This window comes from Thermobia domestica, chromosome 2 (assembly GCF_964235325.1).
Source record: "Thermobia domestica chromosome 2, izTheDome1.hap1.1, whole genome shotgun sequence".
NCBI classification, from domain to species: Eukaryota; Metazoa; Arthropoda; class Insecta; order Zygentoma; family Lepismatidae; genus Thermobia; species Thermobia domestica.
The window spans coordinates 46,088,984-46,104,862 of record NC_137455.1 but is presented as its reverse complement, the minus strand read 5'-3'; the positions used below and the strand labels follow the sequence as shown (position 1 = coordinate 46,104,862).

Below are 15,879 nucleotides of genomic sequence, written 5' to 3'. Positions count from 1 at the left end.
CCCTGCCAAGTGAACTTTGTGGTGTACAAACACTGTGTGCGTGGGTTTTCTCGGGGTTGTCCCGTTTCCTCCCACTTTCTTCATTCCACCCTTTCACTCATCTCTCATCATCACCGTCTCCTTTAGCCTAACCGGCATAATCGTGGGACGTAGAAACTTAAAGATTTTTCCCGGTCCGCATACAATTATAGCTGAATTTGCATATCATCGCTAATGGAATTGTCACCATTGATTTCAGCGACTGCGAAAACTATGGATTTGACACTAATATCGGTCATTTTGGATTACTTTTACTTGTCTCGGTATCCGATCCCCCAGGTGACCCCCGGCCCGAATAGGGTGAATTTGTAAGTTAATGTGATCAGAGTTTTCAGCGACCGCGAAAACTACGAATTCGACAGTAATATCGGCCATTTTCTACCACTTTTACATGTCCCTGTAAGCGCCCCCTGAGACCTCCTGCTCCGAATTAAAAAAAAAAATCGTCTTGATCTGGGGCCTGGGCCAGGGTACCCCTGACTAAAATTTGGTAACTCTCGGTCCACTCGTCTGGTCCCCAGGCCGCATACAAACAGACAAACACAAACAAACACAATATATATATATATATACAGTGGCGGATCCAAGGGAGGGGCTATAGGGGCTTAGCCCCCCCCCCTTGACGATGAGGTATACACTGGATAAAATGGGCTTCAATCCTGTTTTACACTGGATAAAACGGCAAAATATGGTTTAGCCCCTCCCTTCATCATATCCTGGATCCGCCCCTGTATATATATATATATATATATATATATATATATATATATATATATATATATATTAGACTAGATAGATTCTTGCAAATTATGCCAGATTTTCATATTATCTTTCCGAACTAATTTTAAAGACCCGCTCCTACTTATCTTTATATATATATATATATATACGCAGTATCTCTATATTTATATCTATCTATATCTATATATGTATATAACAAACGTAGGAATTACACCCTCAATAACAATCCTGGAGGACCCCTTTCTCCAAAAAAAAAAAAAAAATGCTGGGGAAACACTTGTAGAAACTTCATTTTTCGTGCCAGACGATTACCGAGACCTGGTGAACAAAAAAAAAAAAAAAAAGCGATCGAATTAAAAAAATAGTTCTCCATAATAGTATTCACTGAGAATATTGTTATAAAATTTAAATTTTATGGGTAAATCAGTAGACTTTGAATACATCCACATCGTATCCACTAAGTTGCGAAATTGTGTACCTCCAGATATGGGCGGCCGAAGAAAATTTTCTAGGGGGGCATCTTCAATGTTTGCTATATTAGTCTGGCATTTAATGTGCATGATTTGTTATATTACGTGTACATTTTCGTGAGCCAGGGAGGTTCATTCTTATCAAACACGGAGATTATGAAGGAGCAGATCTACTGCACAAAACATAATATAAACATCTCTTTCGGATTTCTATCATCCCGCAGTCCAACCCCGAGACGGAAACATAAGAGATAGGCTTTTTGTTTTTAAACAAGATAACGTGCCTAGCGAATGCTTTACATTGTGAAGATTATATTAGTGAAAATTAAACGAATATAATTTTACAACTTAATATACATATCACTAAATGTTGGGCTCCCCGTTGCTATGTGGTTAGCGTATGCGCCTTTCTCGAACGAGGTTTGATTCATGGTAGGAGCATATGTGTTTCAAATACGACTTTAAACTGTACGTTCACGTCTTGTAGAGCTTTGCTCCTGAAAACGACGCTAAACTATAATCTAATTTAATATTACTAAATATTAAAAAATAATGACTTACCAAGGTGACGTCAATTTGGCAGTCATCAAATCCATTTTATACTTTCACTTAATCCAGTGGATATTAATATAACAATTACAAGACACACGTCATCATCTTCTCATGTATCTGCATTATTTGATTCATCCATAGATTTGTTATTTGTCGCATCATTCATTTTTGCATTTTCGGGAGGGTTCAGGGTTCTTTCTTCATTTAAAGAGTCGGTTCTCTGTATTGGAAAGAGAATCAGGGGAAGAAATATATACAAAACATGCCGCTTCCGACGCAGCACTGAAGCATTTCTTTTAGCGGTCATACCCCCCACCCCTCTCAAGTTGTAAAGTGAGAAGGGACAGAAACATCCCAGACACTCAGGGTTCAGTTGACAATAATAAAACTATGGGTAAGTAAACATCTTGTACAGAGTCACGTTTTGCTTATTTTTGAACATTTCTGTGAATTCAACAATACAACAGCGGAAATACTAACTGGTTTTATTACTCCAACCATCGCTTCAACTAAGGGTAATTCCCAACGCTCAGTGAGCCATCTAAATTTTCGTTCTTTTTCTGTTCTCCAGAGGAAAGAATGAGATTTTGCCAAGATACTAAAGTCAAGATGCTAGATGGGAGTGAATTATGCTAGATCTAGCACCAAGATGCTAGATGGCTTCACTGGCGGGCTTCGATATCTACAGAACTTTCTGCCAAAGCATACAAAAAAACACAAAGCACAATAGTTTCGATAACATCTGTGTGGTCCTTCGGTAGGCTACACATCCGGTAAGAAGCTCAATCCAAAGAGTAGTTTGCACTGCACCCGTAGCCGGCTTGTATAGATAATTGAGTTCAAATTTTCAAGTATCCATTTACTGAATGCCCATATCGTGTATGCATGCATTTGCATGCATTATTTAATAAGTAAATAAAGTACACACACAATTAATTATGTCAGTGATAAACGGTGTTTATTGAAAAAAAGAACTCTCCAAACAATGAAGATTAATCTGAGACTGGAGAAATTGTTATCCTTCGTTTTCATTATCATTTGGCCATGAGACAAACGCCTGACAGATATACAACCCCTATATACAACTATGTGATGTTGGAATATATAACTCGTAGGGTATGATGCTTTACTTTTTCAAAAATTTCAGTACTTCTAGTGAAATGAAATCTTTAGTTTTACGTCCTACGGTTATGCCGGTTAGGCTAAAGGAGACGGTGACGATGAGAAATGAATGAAATGGTGGAATGAAGAAAGTGGGAGGAAACGGGAGAACCCCGAGAAAACCCACGAGCATGGTGTTTGTCCACCACAAAGTCCACACGGCGCGATCTGGGATCAAACCAGGGACCCCATGCACCGGAGGTGAACGTCCTACCACTGAGCCACCGCGCCCCCACAGTACTTCTTGTGTACCCCTATAAATGCAATAAAGAACTAATGGCCATGTTTTTTTTTTTTTTTTTTTTTTTTTTTTTTACAAAAATATTCAATTAGGACTGGACAATTTACATAAAATTTGGAATCGACAAATGAAAACGGCACGTTTCTAGCACTTGTGGGTTCGAGGTCTCATTGTTGAAAGGATTGGAGACAAACATATAAACTTTTCTGTGAGGAGAAACGTACGCGTAAATCTAGTATTTTAATATATAGATAATAATTGGAATAATTTTATTTTCGAGTGCTATTTTTTAATATTCGCAATATTGAAATTTTTGAACTTAAATTGTTCCCGTGTTTAAAAAAAAAGATATCATTACTAGTAAAATTAACCTAATACAAACATATTTATTTTTTTCAATTTTTCCAGAAAATCGAAAAAAACGTTTTAAAAAAAACAGGTTCAAAATTTCCGGAAATTTGACAAAACTAGTTCAGATACACTTGTACTTTGCCCAGCATTAAACTCTGATCTTAGTTCCGACGCAGTTCGCCGCCTGTTCTGTTTTACCAATCTGCCCAGACTAGAACGTTCGACATCTGTAATGAGGTGGGGGCACCCAACCCCTCGACATTTGGACGTCTTTTCCCCTTGGTTTCGCCACTTGCTGAAGACAATCACCACAGCACTCCTCGAACACCTGACAAGTCCTGCAGTTTCCGAAATACTCGTGCCGAGTGTTTCTGAGCGAGCACTTTCTTCAAAATAATATTAAAAATTATAGAAAAATTTTCGAGACATTCGAGTCGAGTCGAGATTTTTAGCAGCTGTCTCGACTCGACTCGAGTCTCGACTCGAAAATTCGAGTCGAGAAATACGTTTGTCTCGACTCGTCTCGAATTTTACAAAGTGTGTCTCGACTCGAATCTCGACTCGAATTCGAGTCGAGTCGAGTCGAGATTCGAGACATGTCTCGACTCGTGCGCATCCCTATGGGCATCGGTTTGGAGGGTCCAAGGGTCCCGTATTTGCATTAAAATGTTAATTCAGTTCTTGTAGATGACATCTGACAATGAAACACACACACACACACACACACACACACACACACACATATATATATATATATATATATATATATATATATATATATATATATATATATATATATATATATATATATATATATATATATATATATATATATATATATATATATATATTGAATGTTCCTCTCAAATATATACAGAAATCGGTACCATTTCTTAATATCTAAAGCTTTTCGAAGTAGCTCTACTTTACAGTAATTTGAATGAGAATAATAAGTCACAACAAAAAATTTCCAACTCCAAATATCGTAGCTTAGTTCCTCATTATTTACACAATTGGTTACTTATGTCACTTTCATTGCAAATGTCTGTTTGTAATTAATTCAATATCAGACTGTTATATACCAGGGACTTAAAAGTAGTAAAAAAAAATACTTATTATTTTATTTATAATGCATATTAATCATGTTTTAACAACTCTTGCATAAAAGATTCCTTACTCAAACAAAACGAATACTTCTTTGTCTTTTGGATGCGGACTGCTCAAGAACCTGAATTATAAATTGTTCTCTTTGAACATCTCCTTCAACAGAAACTCTTATGCAGTTGTCTAATGAGGAGTCTCCGAGCCAAGATCTCTCAACAATAGCTATTGACACAGGCACAACTAATATTTTCACACATGCGTTTTTTTAGTGCATCATAATCTGGAGTTGAACTCAAAGTACCGGTATATTTTAAATGGTGATATACTATTATTCACATTTCTTGCCAAGAATTTGAAAGATTTAAATCTGTTTGTAAATTATCTTCATCTGTGTCACGAATAAACTGACAGACTTCTGTCATCTAACTAACTCTTTTATGGTCTGAATACAATAAAAACTTTGAAAAAGAAACACAAGGAAATTAAACCTATTGCGTCTCTGTTAAATATTCTGTCTAGTTCACCTATTACTGTGTTGGTAAATTTTAAAAGTATTTCCGAATTTTTTCAGATGAATAGGTTTAATTTCTCACGTTATCTCTCTCTCTGAAGCCGGAAGTTATACATCTATTTCAATGTTGAATTAGCATAGATTGGTTATTTTCCGTAGTTTCACAACTATGAAACGAAACTCAATTGTTTTTATTCTGACGTAAGTACCTGAGAATGATAAGTGAATTTAAGATCACAACAGTTCTTTCTTCTAATTTTGTGTCACTGAGATTTTCATACACTAATATTAATTAAAATACTATATTGCAATGGCACAGAAGGTTAAATGAATGCTTGATTCGCTAGTGAATACATTTTTAATATTTTCTTGTCACGTGTTACAAGGTCAAACTTTTTAAAACAAGAGGTTGAGGGAAAAGAGCATAAAAAAAATAACACGTGTATGTAACAAATTCAAGTTCAAGTTCAAATTCAATTCAAATTGCATAGGTAGTACATGTCATAAAATACACATAAACATTCTAATATATATAGCATTTTGAAACAATATTTGTTTATTATATGTATTGCACGTAAGTAAAGTTAGTGTATTTACCATGTAGTATTATCTAAACTTAAGATCTTTCACATGTTATAATAATTACAGTATTTTTCTTCTTGTTTTTTGTGCGAATTGGAACAACCAGATACTTTTTCCTTTCTTCTATAGAATATACTGTGATAATGCGACACGAAGAAAAAAAAAGAAAAGAAAAGAAAAGGTTCTCGCAATGGCTTTCTACACTGTGGCTAGATTATTATCATTTGGATGGAGTACAAGGCATGAGTGAAAGATTTTGCAGCATGTGAAACGTCAATAAATGCGGGAAATCCATTTCTTCGTTTCTTCTTCACAGTTTAAAATATCAAAGAAACATAAGACTACAAGTTCTTATTCCTGAGAATGACTCAGTATCGGACATTAAAATCATTTTAATTGCGGTGAAAGAGTGTAGAGCAAAATAAGGCTTCGTAGAAATCTTCTTCTTCTTTTAGTGTTGTGCGGAGTAATGATAACGGAAGATGAGAAGAATCCACTAGAAACAAAGATGAGATTATTCTATTAATGAGATTAAGCTTCTGATATTTAACTTTTTGTATCTTAGGTGTAGCTATTTTGTTACTGTCTGACACGCAAACGATTATACTTCCTTTTCTTATTTGTTTTGATATGTTCCATTATTTCAAAGAAATTAATTTCTCATAATATAAGTTCTCAGGTACTTGAAAATTTCTTATGTAGTATACTTGCAATTAAGGTTACCGAATGTTCCCGTTATTTGGAGACAGTTGCTGTGGTTCATGTTCTGTCCCTGTATTGTCCCTCTGTATTTTTCCTAGTGTCTTTACAATTTGTTAGATTTCTTCATGTAATTTTTAATTTCACGAATTTTTTTTCCGGTTTGTTTTCTTTCTGTAAAATTTTAAAAATTGCTTGTGGTTCTCAGTTGTTCATATAAGAACTACCAACAAACTGGTTCTTTTTGATTTATTCACTTTTACATGAACTTGCCAATTTTAAACAAAGATTTTACTCGTTTTCTATACGTGTTTGTAGTTTTCCAGTACTTATTTCTATAAATATGAAATCAAATCTCAAGTTTTACGTCCCTCTATTATACCTTTTAGGCTAGAGGAACGAATGATTAATAGAATTGAATAATTATGAAATGGTGGAATGAAAATGCAGTAGGAGAAGGAAAACTCCAAGAAAACTCACGCATACGATGTTTGTCCATCACAAACTTACAATGCCTGGGATCAAAGCACGAATTCTTCATACAGGACGTGAGCACAACACTGAGTCAACGTTTCTCATTTAATAAATACCCAAATTTTCCTGATTAGCTGAAATAACATATGAGTTGTGTCAAATTTTATCTGTACAAAAAGAAACGTTTAGTTGTCCAGATACGATCTTAGAAGTTAGGATAAAAATTAAGGGGAAAAAAATAAGAAACAAGAAATACAATGTAAAGAATTTGATTTAAAGTATTCGCTGAGCAAAACAATTTAATTGCGTTTATTGTAAAAAAAAAAAAAATATTTCGTTTATATATATAATACGTATATAGCAAAATAAATGTATTGTTTTGCTCAGCAAGTAGTTTAAGTCAAGTCTATAAAAAGCAAGAACTTGGATAATGAAAAACATTATAAAGTAAAGAAGTTTTGGAAGCTGAATTAAAAGTAAGGATGAATTGAAAAGTTACTTGCTAAGTCGTTGCCTCTCAATTGAAAAAAAAAAAAAGCCCATAATTGAATAATTGTTAAATTCATGAATGTGTATTGTCTCAAACTATCTTGCTCATTTCTCCTGTGTGTAACAGTGTTCGTTTTAATCATTAATCCTTATAAAGTTTAGTGTCTATTTTCAGGCACTAAGATAGAGTATTCATTATTCAATTAAAAAGAACTATTAATATAGCCTTTTACTTCGGCGTTGTTTTTGGTTTTTCAAGCCTGGAGACATTGTGGAGCACGTTACGTATGGTTTCACGCCTTTCTGCGTCGAGACGTAGGGTGCGATGTCATAACTTTAAAAGAATCTTTTTTGCTATGCCTATTTTTATTATTTTTTGGCGGGCTTACTTTTGTATGTAGAAGATTGAAATTTTGCACACAATTCAGTGCACCCCTTAGTATTTTCCAGATTTTTTAGATGTCTGCGTTACAACAGGGGGTCCAGAGGGAAAAAAGGTAAAAAAAAAAAGGAATATTTTTAGGAAAAAATACCTTTTTTCGCGATTTTCTCGCCTCAGATACATGATGGAGACATGTGAATGATAGCGTTCGAAATACTGTTCTATTCTGAAGAGAATGATGGACGAACTATGGTCCTAGGATAAACAGGGATGTCTCAGGAAATTTTTACCTGAGATCCTGTTTTATACGGGATCTGAGGTATTGTGGAGATATTAATTTTTGGCTGGCTTACTTTTGCACCTAGAAGATTGAAATTTCGCACACACATTCAGTGCACTCCTTAGTATTTTTCAGATTTGTTCATATCTCTGCGTTAAAACAGGGGAAACTAGAGGGGCAAAAAGGTTTTAAAAAAGAAATTTTTTAAAACAAAAATCCTTTTTTCACGATTTTCCCGCGTCAGATACATGATGAAGACATGTGAATGGCACTATTTGAAAGGCTGTTCTATTCTGAAGAGAATGAGGTACGAACTATGATCCTAGGATAAATAGGGATGATGTTGTAGCTGCTTGAATGAAAGTCCTTAATTTACCTTTAAAAAAACCAAAATTTATAAGTGTTAATGTGTAAACAATATCAAATTCGTGTATTTGCGTTCTACATTTGATTTTTCTTTTAAAAAAAGAAAGAATGAAAAGAAAAAAAGAAATAAAGAAAAAGAAAGAATGAAAAGAAAAAAAGAAATAAAGAAAAAAGAAAAAAAAGTAATAAAAATGAAGAACTCATGCTATCTTGACCAAACTTGGCATAAAAGTTGACCTTGACTTGCTTGGTACGCATATGAGATGTTTTCCTGTACAAAACTTTCGCTCTCGAATTATGGGTCATCCAAGTTGCGATTTAAACTTGAGACAAATAATACACAAATAAATAAATACCTTAATACTATATAAAATATAAATTAGAGGAAAATGGAAGGGAGCGGATATGATAAACATTAATTAATGTTACTTATAATAAAGATTTATTAAAATCAATAAAGAATATTTTTTTCTTTTCCGCATTTCAAGTTTATAAAGTTGTATTTTTATATTTAGAGAATTTTCATTGATATCAAACATTACTATTAATGTGAACCTGAAAATGTAAATCGGCTAGACTTTTGAATGATATACAGGGTGTTTCAAAACAACACCGACAACGTTTGGGAGGTGATTCCTGACACAAAGATAAGACGAAAAGTATAAGCCAACCTGAGTGCACAAATGCTTCCTTTCGGAGTTATAAGCTGCCGAAAACATGAAAAAATGAACTTTAGAGATCCATAGTTCCACAACTATGGAACCTACTGTAGTCGGGTCAAGACTTCACTTAGGAACCAATATGTGCGCTGTCCAAAAATGCATCTTTCAGAATCCTAAAGTACTCACGCAACAATTTTTGTAGAGGCCGTTCGGCTACGGGCATATAATTTGAAGCATCCACCAACTACCTCTATAAAAATTGTTGCAGAAGTGCTGCAGGATTCTGAAATATGGATATTTGGATAGAACACATACTAGTTCCTAAATAAAGTCTTGACCCGACTATAATAGGTTCCATGGTTTTGGAGCTATGGACTTTTAAAGTTGATTTTTTCATGTTTTCGGCAGCGTATAACTCCAAAAGGAATTATTTGTGCATCCAGGTTGGTCTATACTTTTGTCTTATCTTGGTGTCACGAATCACCTCTCAAAGGTTGTCGGTGTTGTTTTGAAACACCCTGTATATTGAAAGTATAGTTACAAAATAATTTATTACTATTATTGGTATTATTAAATTCTCCTATTATTGCACTAGTATCTTAGAATAATAATCATCATAGGTATTCTGCCTTTATTGGCAGGTCACTCGCCGCAGCTGAGAAGCTTCCATGCTCCACGATCCGCCGCTAACCCCTTCATCTTCATGTATGATCTTTCTATTTTTATATAATCCATTAGTAGTAGTTTCCTTCGCCCCCTTCCTCTCTTTCCTGCCACCATACCCTCTAGGACGTCCCTCATGATACAATTTCTTCTTAGGCAATGTCCCAACCTCTTCCTCTTCTTAATAATATGTAAAAGTGTTTTTTCTCCCCCACCATTTCTAACACTCTCTCATTCGTTTTCCACTCGACCGAACTAATTCTTTCCATTCTTCTCCACACCACATTTCGAAGGCTTCCAGACGTTTTTCATCATTTTCACGAAATGTCCATTCCGCCCCATACAGTATAACACTCCACACAAATCATTTTATGAGTCTTTTTCTCAACTCTTTATTCAAGGTCCCGCAAAACAGTCTTTTCTTATTCCTAAAGGCTTCTTTCACCATTCCTATTCTTGCTTTTATTTCATGTTCGCACTTCATGTTAGTACTAAGAATACTCCCCAGATATCGAAAACTATTCACTTGTTCTATTTTCTCCACTCCCACTTTTATATTTGACACATACCTCTTCGTTCCAACTTAGAATAATAGTTTGTTAGAAATTTTAGATACTAAATTGCTATTATGAATTATTTCTAAATTTTATTTCTTTGTTTGTATCTTTTTAGAGTCTAACCCACTTGGATGTCAGTGAGAACAGTATTGAGACATTAGATCTGCGAGCGCTGTCTAAATTAGAATCTATTCAATGTTCAAGAAATCGCATTGTAGAACTTACAGTCAATGGGAAATCTCTGACAACTCTAATAGCTGATAACAACAGTAAGTATACACTTAAAAAACTATATTCGACATTTAAAACAATATTATCCATTGTTAGTAATTATTGATATAATTAAATGAGGTATGAATATCTATGGTGATAAAGCAGTTACTGTATTATAAAACTGAATATTTTTATTTTCACTTTTCGAGATAACATCATCCAGAAAAACACCTACTCGAGAACCTTTCTTAAAATTATATGCTTCATTTCAATCATAAAGGGTTCTTCTACCACTAACTAGAAATATGATTGTAAGTATTATTGTATTTATTTATTTATTTTGCCTGTTTTGACTTACAATATGAAGAGTATCTCCTATAAGTTCTACAGTTGTTATATGTATATAAATGCAAATTGTAATTACAACTTATTACACCATTTGTAGTACAAAATTATAAACAAACATCACATGTTAAATTTGTTACATCATTACATCATATTCATACATCGTTATCATTTGCAAATTTCTGAACTGAATAATATGCTTTAGAAACTAACAGAGTATGAATTTTGTTTTGGGTATTAAAATTTACCGCTTTATAATCTGATGGTAACATACTATAAAGTCTAGTACAATTTATATATACATTTTTTTGGTATTTGGAGTAATTTTGTTGTACTACGTAAATGTCGTTTAATTGCCGCGTGTTGTATGCATGAATATCTCTTGTTTGTATAAACATCTATTTGTTTTGTTTCACGAAGTGTATAGATTTATATATGTATAGGCTTGGAAGGGTTAAAATTTTTTTGTGATCTAAATATTTGTTTACAGGATGTTCTTTTATTTAGTCTGAATATTATTCGTAGTATTTTCTTTTGTATCCGAAATGTATCCTGACTACATGCGGCTGATCCCCCAAAAATAATTCCAAAACTGAGGAGTGATTGAACTTTTGCATAGTATATCGATAATAAACTATTTCGTGAAACTGTATCACGTAACCTAAAAAACGCAAAACATAAAGTAGTCATTTTTTTATTTAATGTTTTAACATGGGTTTGCCAAGACAAATCATCATCGATGTAAACACCAAGTAATTTTGTTGCATTAGAATACTCGATTTGTTTTTCATTAATGTTTAGGGAAGGGAAGGATGGATTATTTCCTGGAAAACGAAAGTTTATTGCGACTGTTTTATCTGTATTTAGGAGAAGGTTATTTGCATTCAACCAAGTAACTATTTTGCTTATAACCTTTTCTGCCTTTACCAATACTAAATTTGGATCTTGTTCAGTAATAACTATATTTATATCATCAACATATAACATGCATTTTGTAGGGTGTAAAGTTTTTATCAGATCATTTATGTAAATTATGAAAAGAGTAGGGCCTAAAATAGAGCCCTGAGGGAGACCCCTGGTAATTTTTGTTGGTTTTGAGAAGAAAGTGCGGGACCGATTTGATTCAACTTTTGTAATTTAAACAGTTTGGCATCTATTTGTTAGGTAGGATGAAAACCACTGGTTTGCTACGCCACGTATGCCATATTGAGACAATTTATTTAGCATAATATTGTGATCAATTTTGTCAAATGCCTTTGACAGATCGATGAACAAACCTATAGCATAATTCTTATTATCGAGTGATTTCAGGACATCTGTAAGAAAATCAAATAAAGCGGTATCAATACTTTTATTCTTCTGAAATCCGTGCTGAAAAGTCGAGCTAATATTATGAGTTATTAAAAATTTGCTAAGACGTTTTGCCATGACTGACTCAAATATCTTTGAAAATATCGATAACACTGAAATAGGTCGATAATTTGTCATGACATTTTCATCACCCTTTTTAAAAGTTGGGAGAATCTTAGCATTTTTAAGCAGTGTGGGAAATATACGGTTTTCTAACGAGAAATTTATGAGGTAACGAAGTTGATGTGTGATGTTTCGTACATTTTTAAAATTACAATGGAAGGGACTTCACCCATACCTGAAGAACTGCTGTTTGATAAGGATTTAATTATTCCAATTAACTCATCTACAGAAACTGGATATAAGAACATATACTTTGTGTTTATTTCTCCTTGATTTGGGAGTTTTTGCATTATTTTTGAGTGATCAGTAGTATTCGTTTGTTCAGCTGAATTCACAAACTCTTGTAACACTAAGCCGTTTAATGATTGAAGTTTCTCATAATCTAGTTCGAATTGAGATGCACTGATTGTCATAAGTGAAGTTAAGTGCATATCTGTCAGTCCGTTTCTAATACAATTCTTTCGAAATAACATTTTTCTTCCTTTAATTTCTTCAGAATAGAAATCATATCGGCGGGTAGAACCTTTCAAGGGGCTTACGTCTGGCCCGCGGATCGTAATTTGCCCATCACAGATCTATGGAGTGTCGCATGAAATTATATCGTAGTTGTTTTCAAATAGCACTAACACTTTTTAACCAAAAGAACTGCAATAAACATGATTATCAAATGCCAATATGTTAAAAGCTACTTAGAAGACAATAGTTTGTGAAATTGTAGTAAAATACGCTTGTTTTATCTTGACACACTTTCCGCCTGTGCACTTGGTTGGCTTTTAAAGTACAGGGTGTCCATCAAGTCCTACAGAAAAGTTAAACACTATAACTTGGAAACTACGTAATTTATTAACAAATACTTTTTGGTGTACTTACAGAAAGGTTCAAAGTTTTGTTTCAGCTAGTTAAGGTTTATCGCCAAACCTCCAATTGTGCACCATTCACGTCCAAACATTCTCGCATTCTTTTTGGGAAACCAAGAATTGCGTGTTAGCCGTGCTCGTCTGGAATGTTCAAAATCAAATCACCCATTCTCATGTCACAGTCTTCCTCTATCAGCTCGTGCACAAATTTTAACTTATAGGGCCGGACCTTCAAATTCTTTCGTACGATCTTGTGTAACGTTGACTTCGGTATTCCCAGTTCCAATGACCTACGTTTAAGCGACTTCATTGGACTCCTGACTACGCTGTCCTGCAACGTGTGAATCACATCGTCATTCGTCACTTGTTCCTGGCCTTCTACTGCGTGGTAAATCTGACACACTTCCCGTTTCTTTGAACTTCTCGTACCACCTCTTGATGCTTGTTTCTGCTGGGGGTGTTTTCCCGTATGTTGTTTGAAACTTTCTCCGCATTGAAACGCAAGATTTTAATTCCGTAAACCACAAAGCACATTGTACCTTTTCTTTAATGGACGCCATCTTAAGTCACGTGATTACCAGCGCAAACGTCATCGAGCATTGTGGCCAGAACAAAACTTTAAACTTCCCTTCTTCCAACCTCCAAAAATTATACACTTAAACGTAACAGTTTAGAAGTTTTGTAGTTTTAGTTTCCTGCAGGACTTTATGGACTCCCTGTATTTCTGCTAGCCCTCGCGTGAACGTTTTAATCCAATAGATGTCTCATTGGCTTTGTCGTGTAGGTAACGTTAGTTGTCAACCAGCCCACCAAATGAGGTCATTGCTTTTTGGCGGGTATTTGAAGTTGCCACATGCGAATAAGAGTGTTACATTGATTTGTGATTGGTGTGGCGTTTTGCTGTGTGGCGTGGCAAGAACCAGACCTGTATTCACGGGGGGCCGGACCGCCCTAAACTTTTCACGGTGGGCTTGCAAATGAACTATAATATGGTGATGAACTATAATATGATTGGATCGCTCACCTAACTTCTACCGGTCCTCCCCCTAAATTTTTGGGCTGGCTAAGAACCTGGCAAGAACGCGTTGCAGACAGACCCATCCTTTAGGCGGAAAGCGTGCCAAGAAAAAAACAAATGTACTAGAGGTAAACTGTGCGTTGTAAGTTCGAAGATAAAAGAAATCTCACTGACAAACGTTGCTCTCAAATATCATAGTTGTTGCTTTTCATTAAAATTGGACATCTACTGAGAGAACTATATTGAAACCAAGGAAAATAATGATAGAACTCGTATCAAATGACTTGATGTCTTTAGACGCTGAAACTAACACATCTGTATTGAGCTCTGTTTATAACAGTTGAGTTGAGTTGATTTTGAGTTTAACGTCCCTTTTCAGCAGCGAGGCTATATGAGACGTGGACCTACCACATGCTCTCCCACCAGGAATCAAACCCGGGTCTTAACCGCTTAGCCACGGAGGAGCTCTTTATAACAGTTGATCAGTTATATGAGAGCAGAGGATAAACTCAGGGGAATGGAGGAAAAACTTTTTCTTCGTCTCCTTTAATCGATGTTCTGAATTAAGAGTCAGCAACGCCGGGTATTTATAGCTAGTAATGAACTAATTGTTTAAGCATGTGTTATATACAGTGAAACCTGTGTTTAACAGATTTTGTAAAAACCGAAACCTCTACAACATTACCATTTTACAGTTCATGAAATTTTAAATAGTGTAGTAAATAAATTCCCCACTTCATCATGAGGGGAATTGTATATATAACGGAAATAAAACGATGTACCAAGCAATCATGTTTTCAGGTTTAAAACAGGTTTCTCATATATATATATGTGTGTGTGTGTGTGTGTGTGTGTGTGTGTGTGTGTTTGTGTGTAAAAATTGGATATTTTACAAACGTTTTATACTTTGCATTTCGATGCAGAACAAATAGTTTAGTCAGTAGTTTAAGTAGTGTTGCATTTTCATTTACTAACATAACGCTCTTTTCCTTTTAGAGTTGAAGAAACTATCTGTTACAACACCACCAACCAATCTGGAACACCTTGACTTATCTCAGTAAGTATAGACCCTATAGTAATTTTTAAGTTTAGATTTATATTCAGACCTAGTGCTAAACATCTTTGAATTTAAGTTACATGCAGCGAAGTTCTATATCAACCTTTATATTATTACTAGCAGCGTTCACCCCGCTTCGCTGGGGTCACCCCGGAACGCAATAAACTTTGTTACTTAGATAATTTTTACTTTTTCGCTTTCAAGTGATATGATAAAAACCATAGAAGATTGCAGTAAATGTTAACATTATATCGCCTGTCATTTATGTTAACCCGCCGAGTGACACGGTCATGTGGGTTGCATATAAATACGGTTAGATTTAGCTATGATGAGCTAACAAAGGATTTCTACGTTATGGACACTTGAATGGTCAATTATCTCAAGACACTGGTAATTGAAAATTAAAGTGATATGATAAAAACCATCTAGGGTCCAAATCTTAATAACCCCCCAAAAATGAAAGAAATTGGTTCAGCCGTATTAGCGTGATGAGCTAACAAAGGATTTGTACGTTCTCTTTTATATATATAGATTATTATTATTATTATTATTATTATTATTATTATTATTATTATTATTATTATTATTATTA

General features: G+C 34.5%; 1 protein-coding gene across 2 annotated transcripts in view; it reads left to right on the top strand.

Annotated features, from left to right (window-relative positions):
- Phlpp (PH domain leucine-rich repeat protein phosphatase) overlaps positions 1–15,879 on the top strand; it is a 380,272-nt gene that overhangs the window by 297,982 nt on the left and 66,411 nt on the right. For both annotated transcript variants that reach the window (XM_081740804.1, XM_081740811.1), the window contains 2 exons: positions 10,440–10,593; positions 15,227–15,287. In XM_081740804.1, the coding sequence (XP_081596930.1) occupies positions 10,440–10,593; positions 15,227–15,287 (215 nt within the window). The remainder of the gene's footprint in view (positions 1–10,439; positions 10,594–15,226; positions 15,288–15,879) is intronic.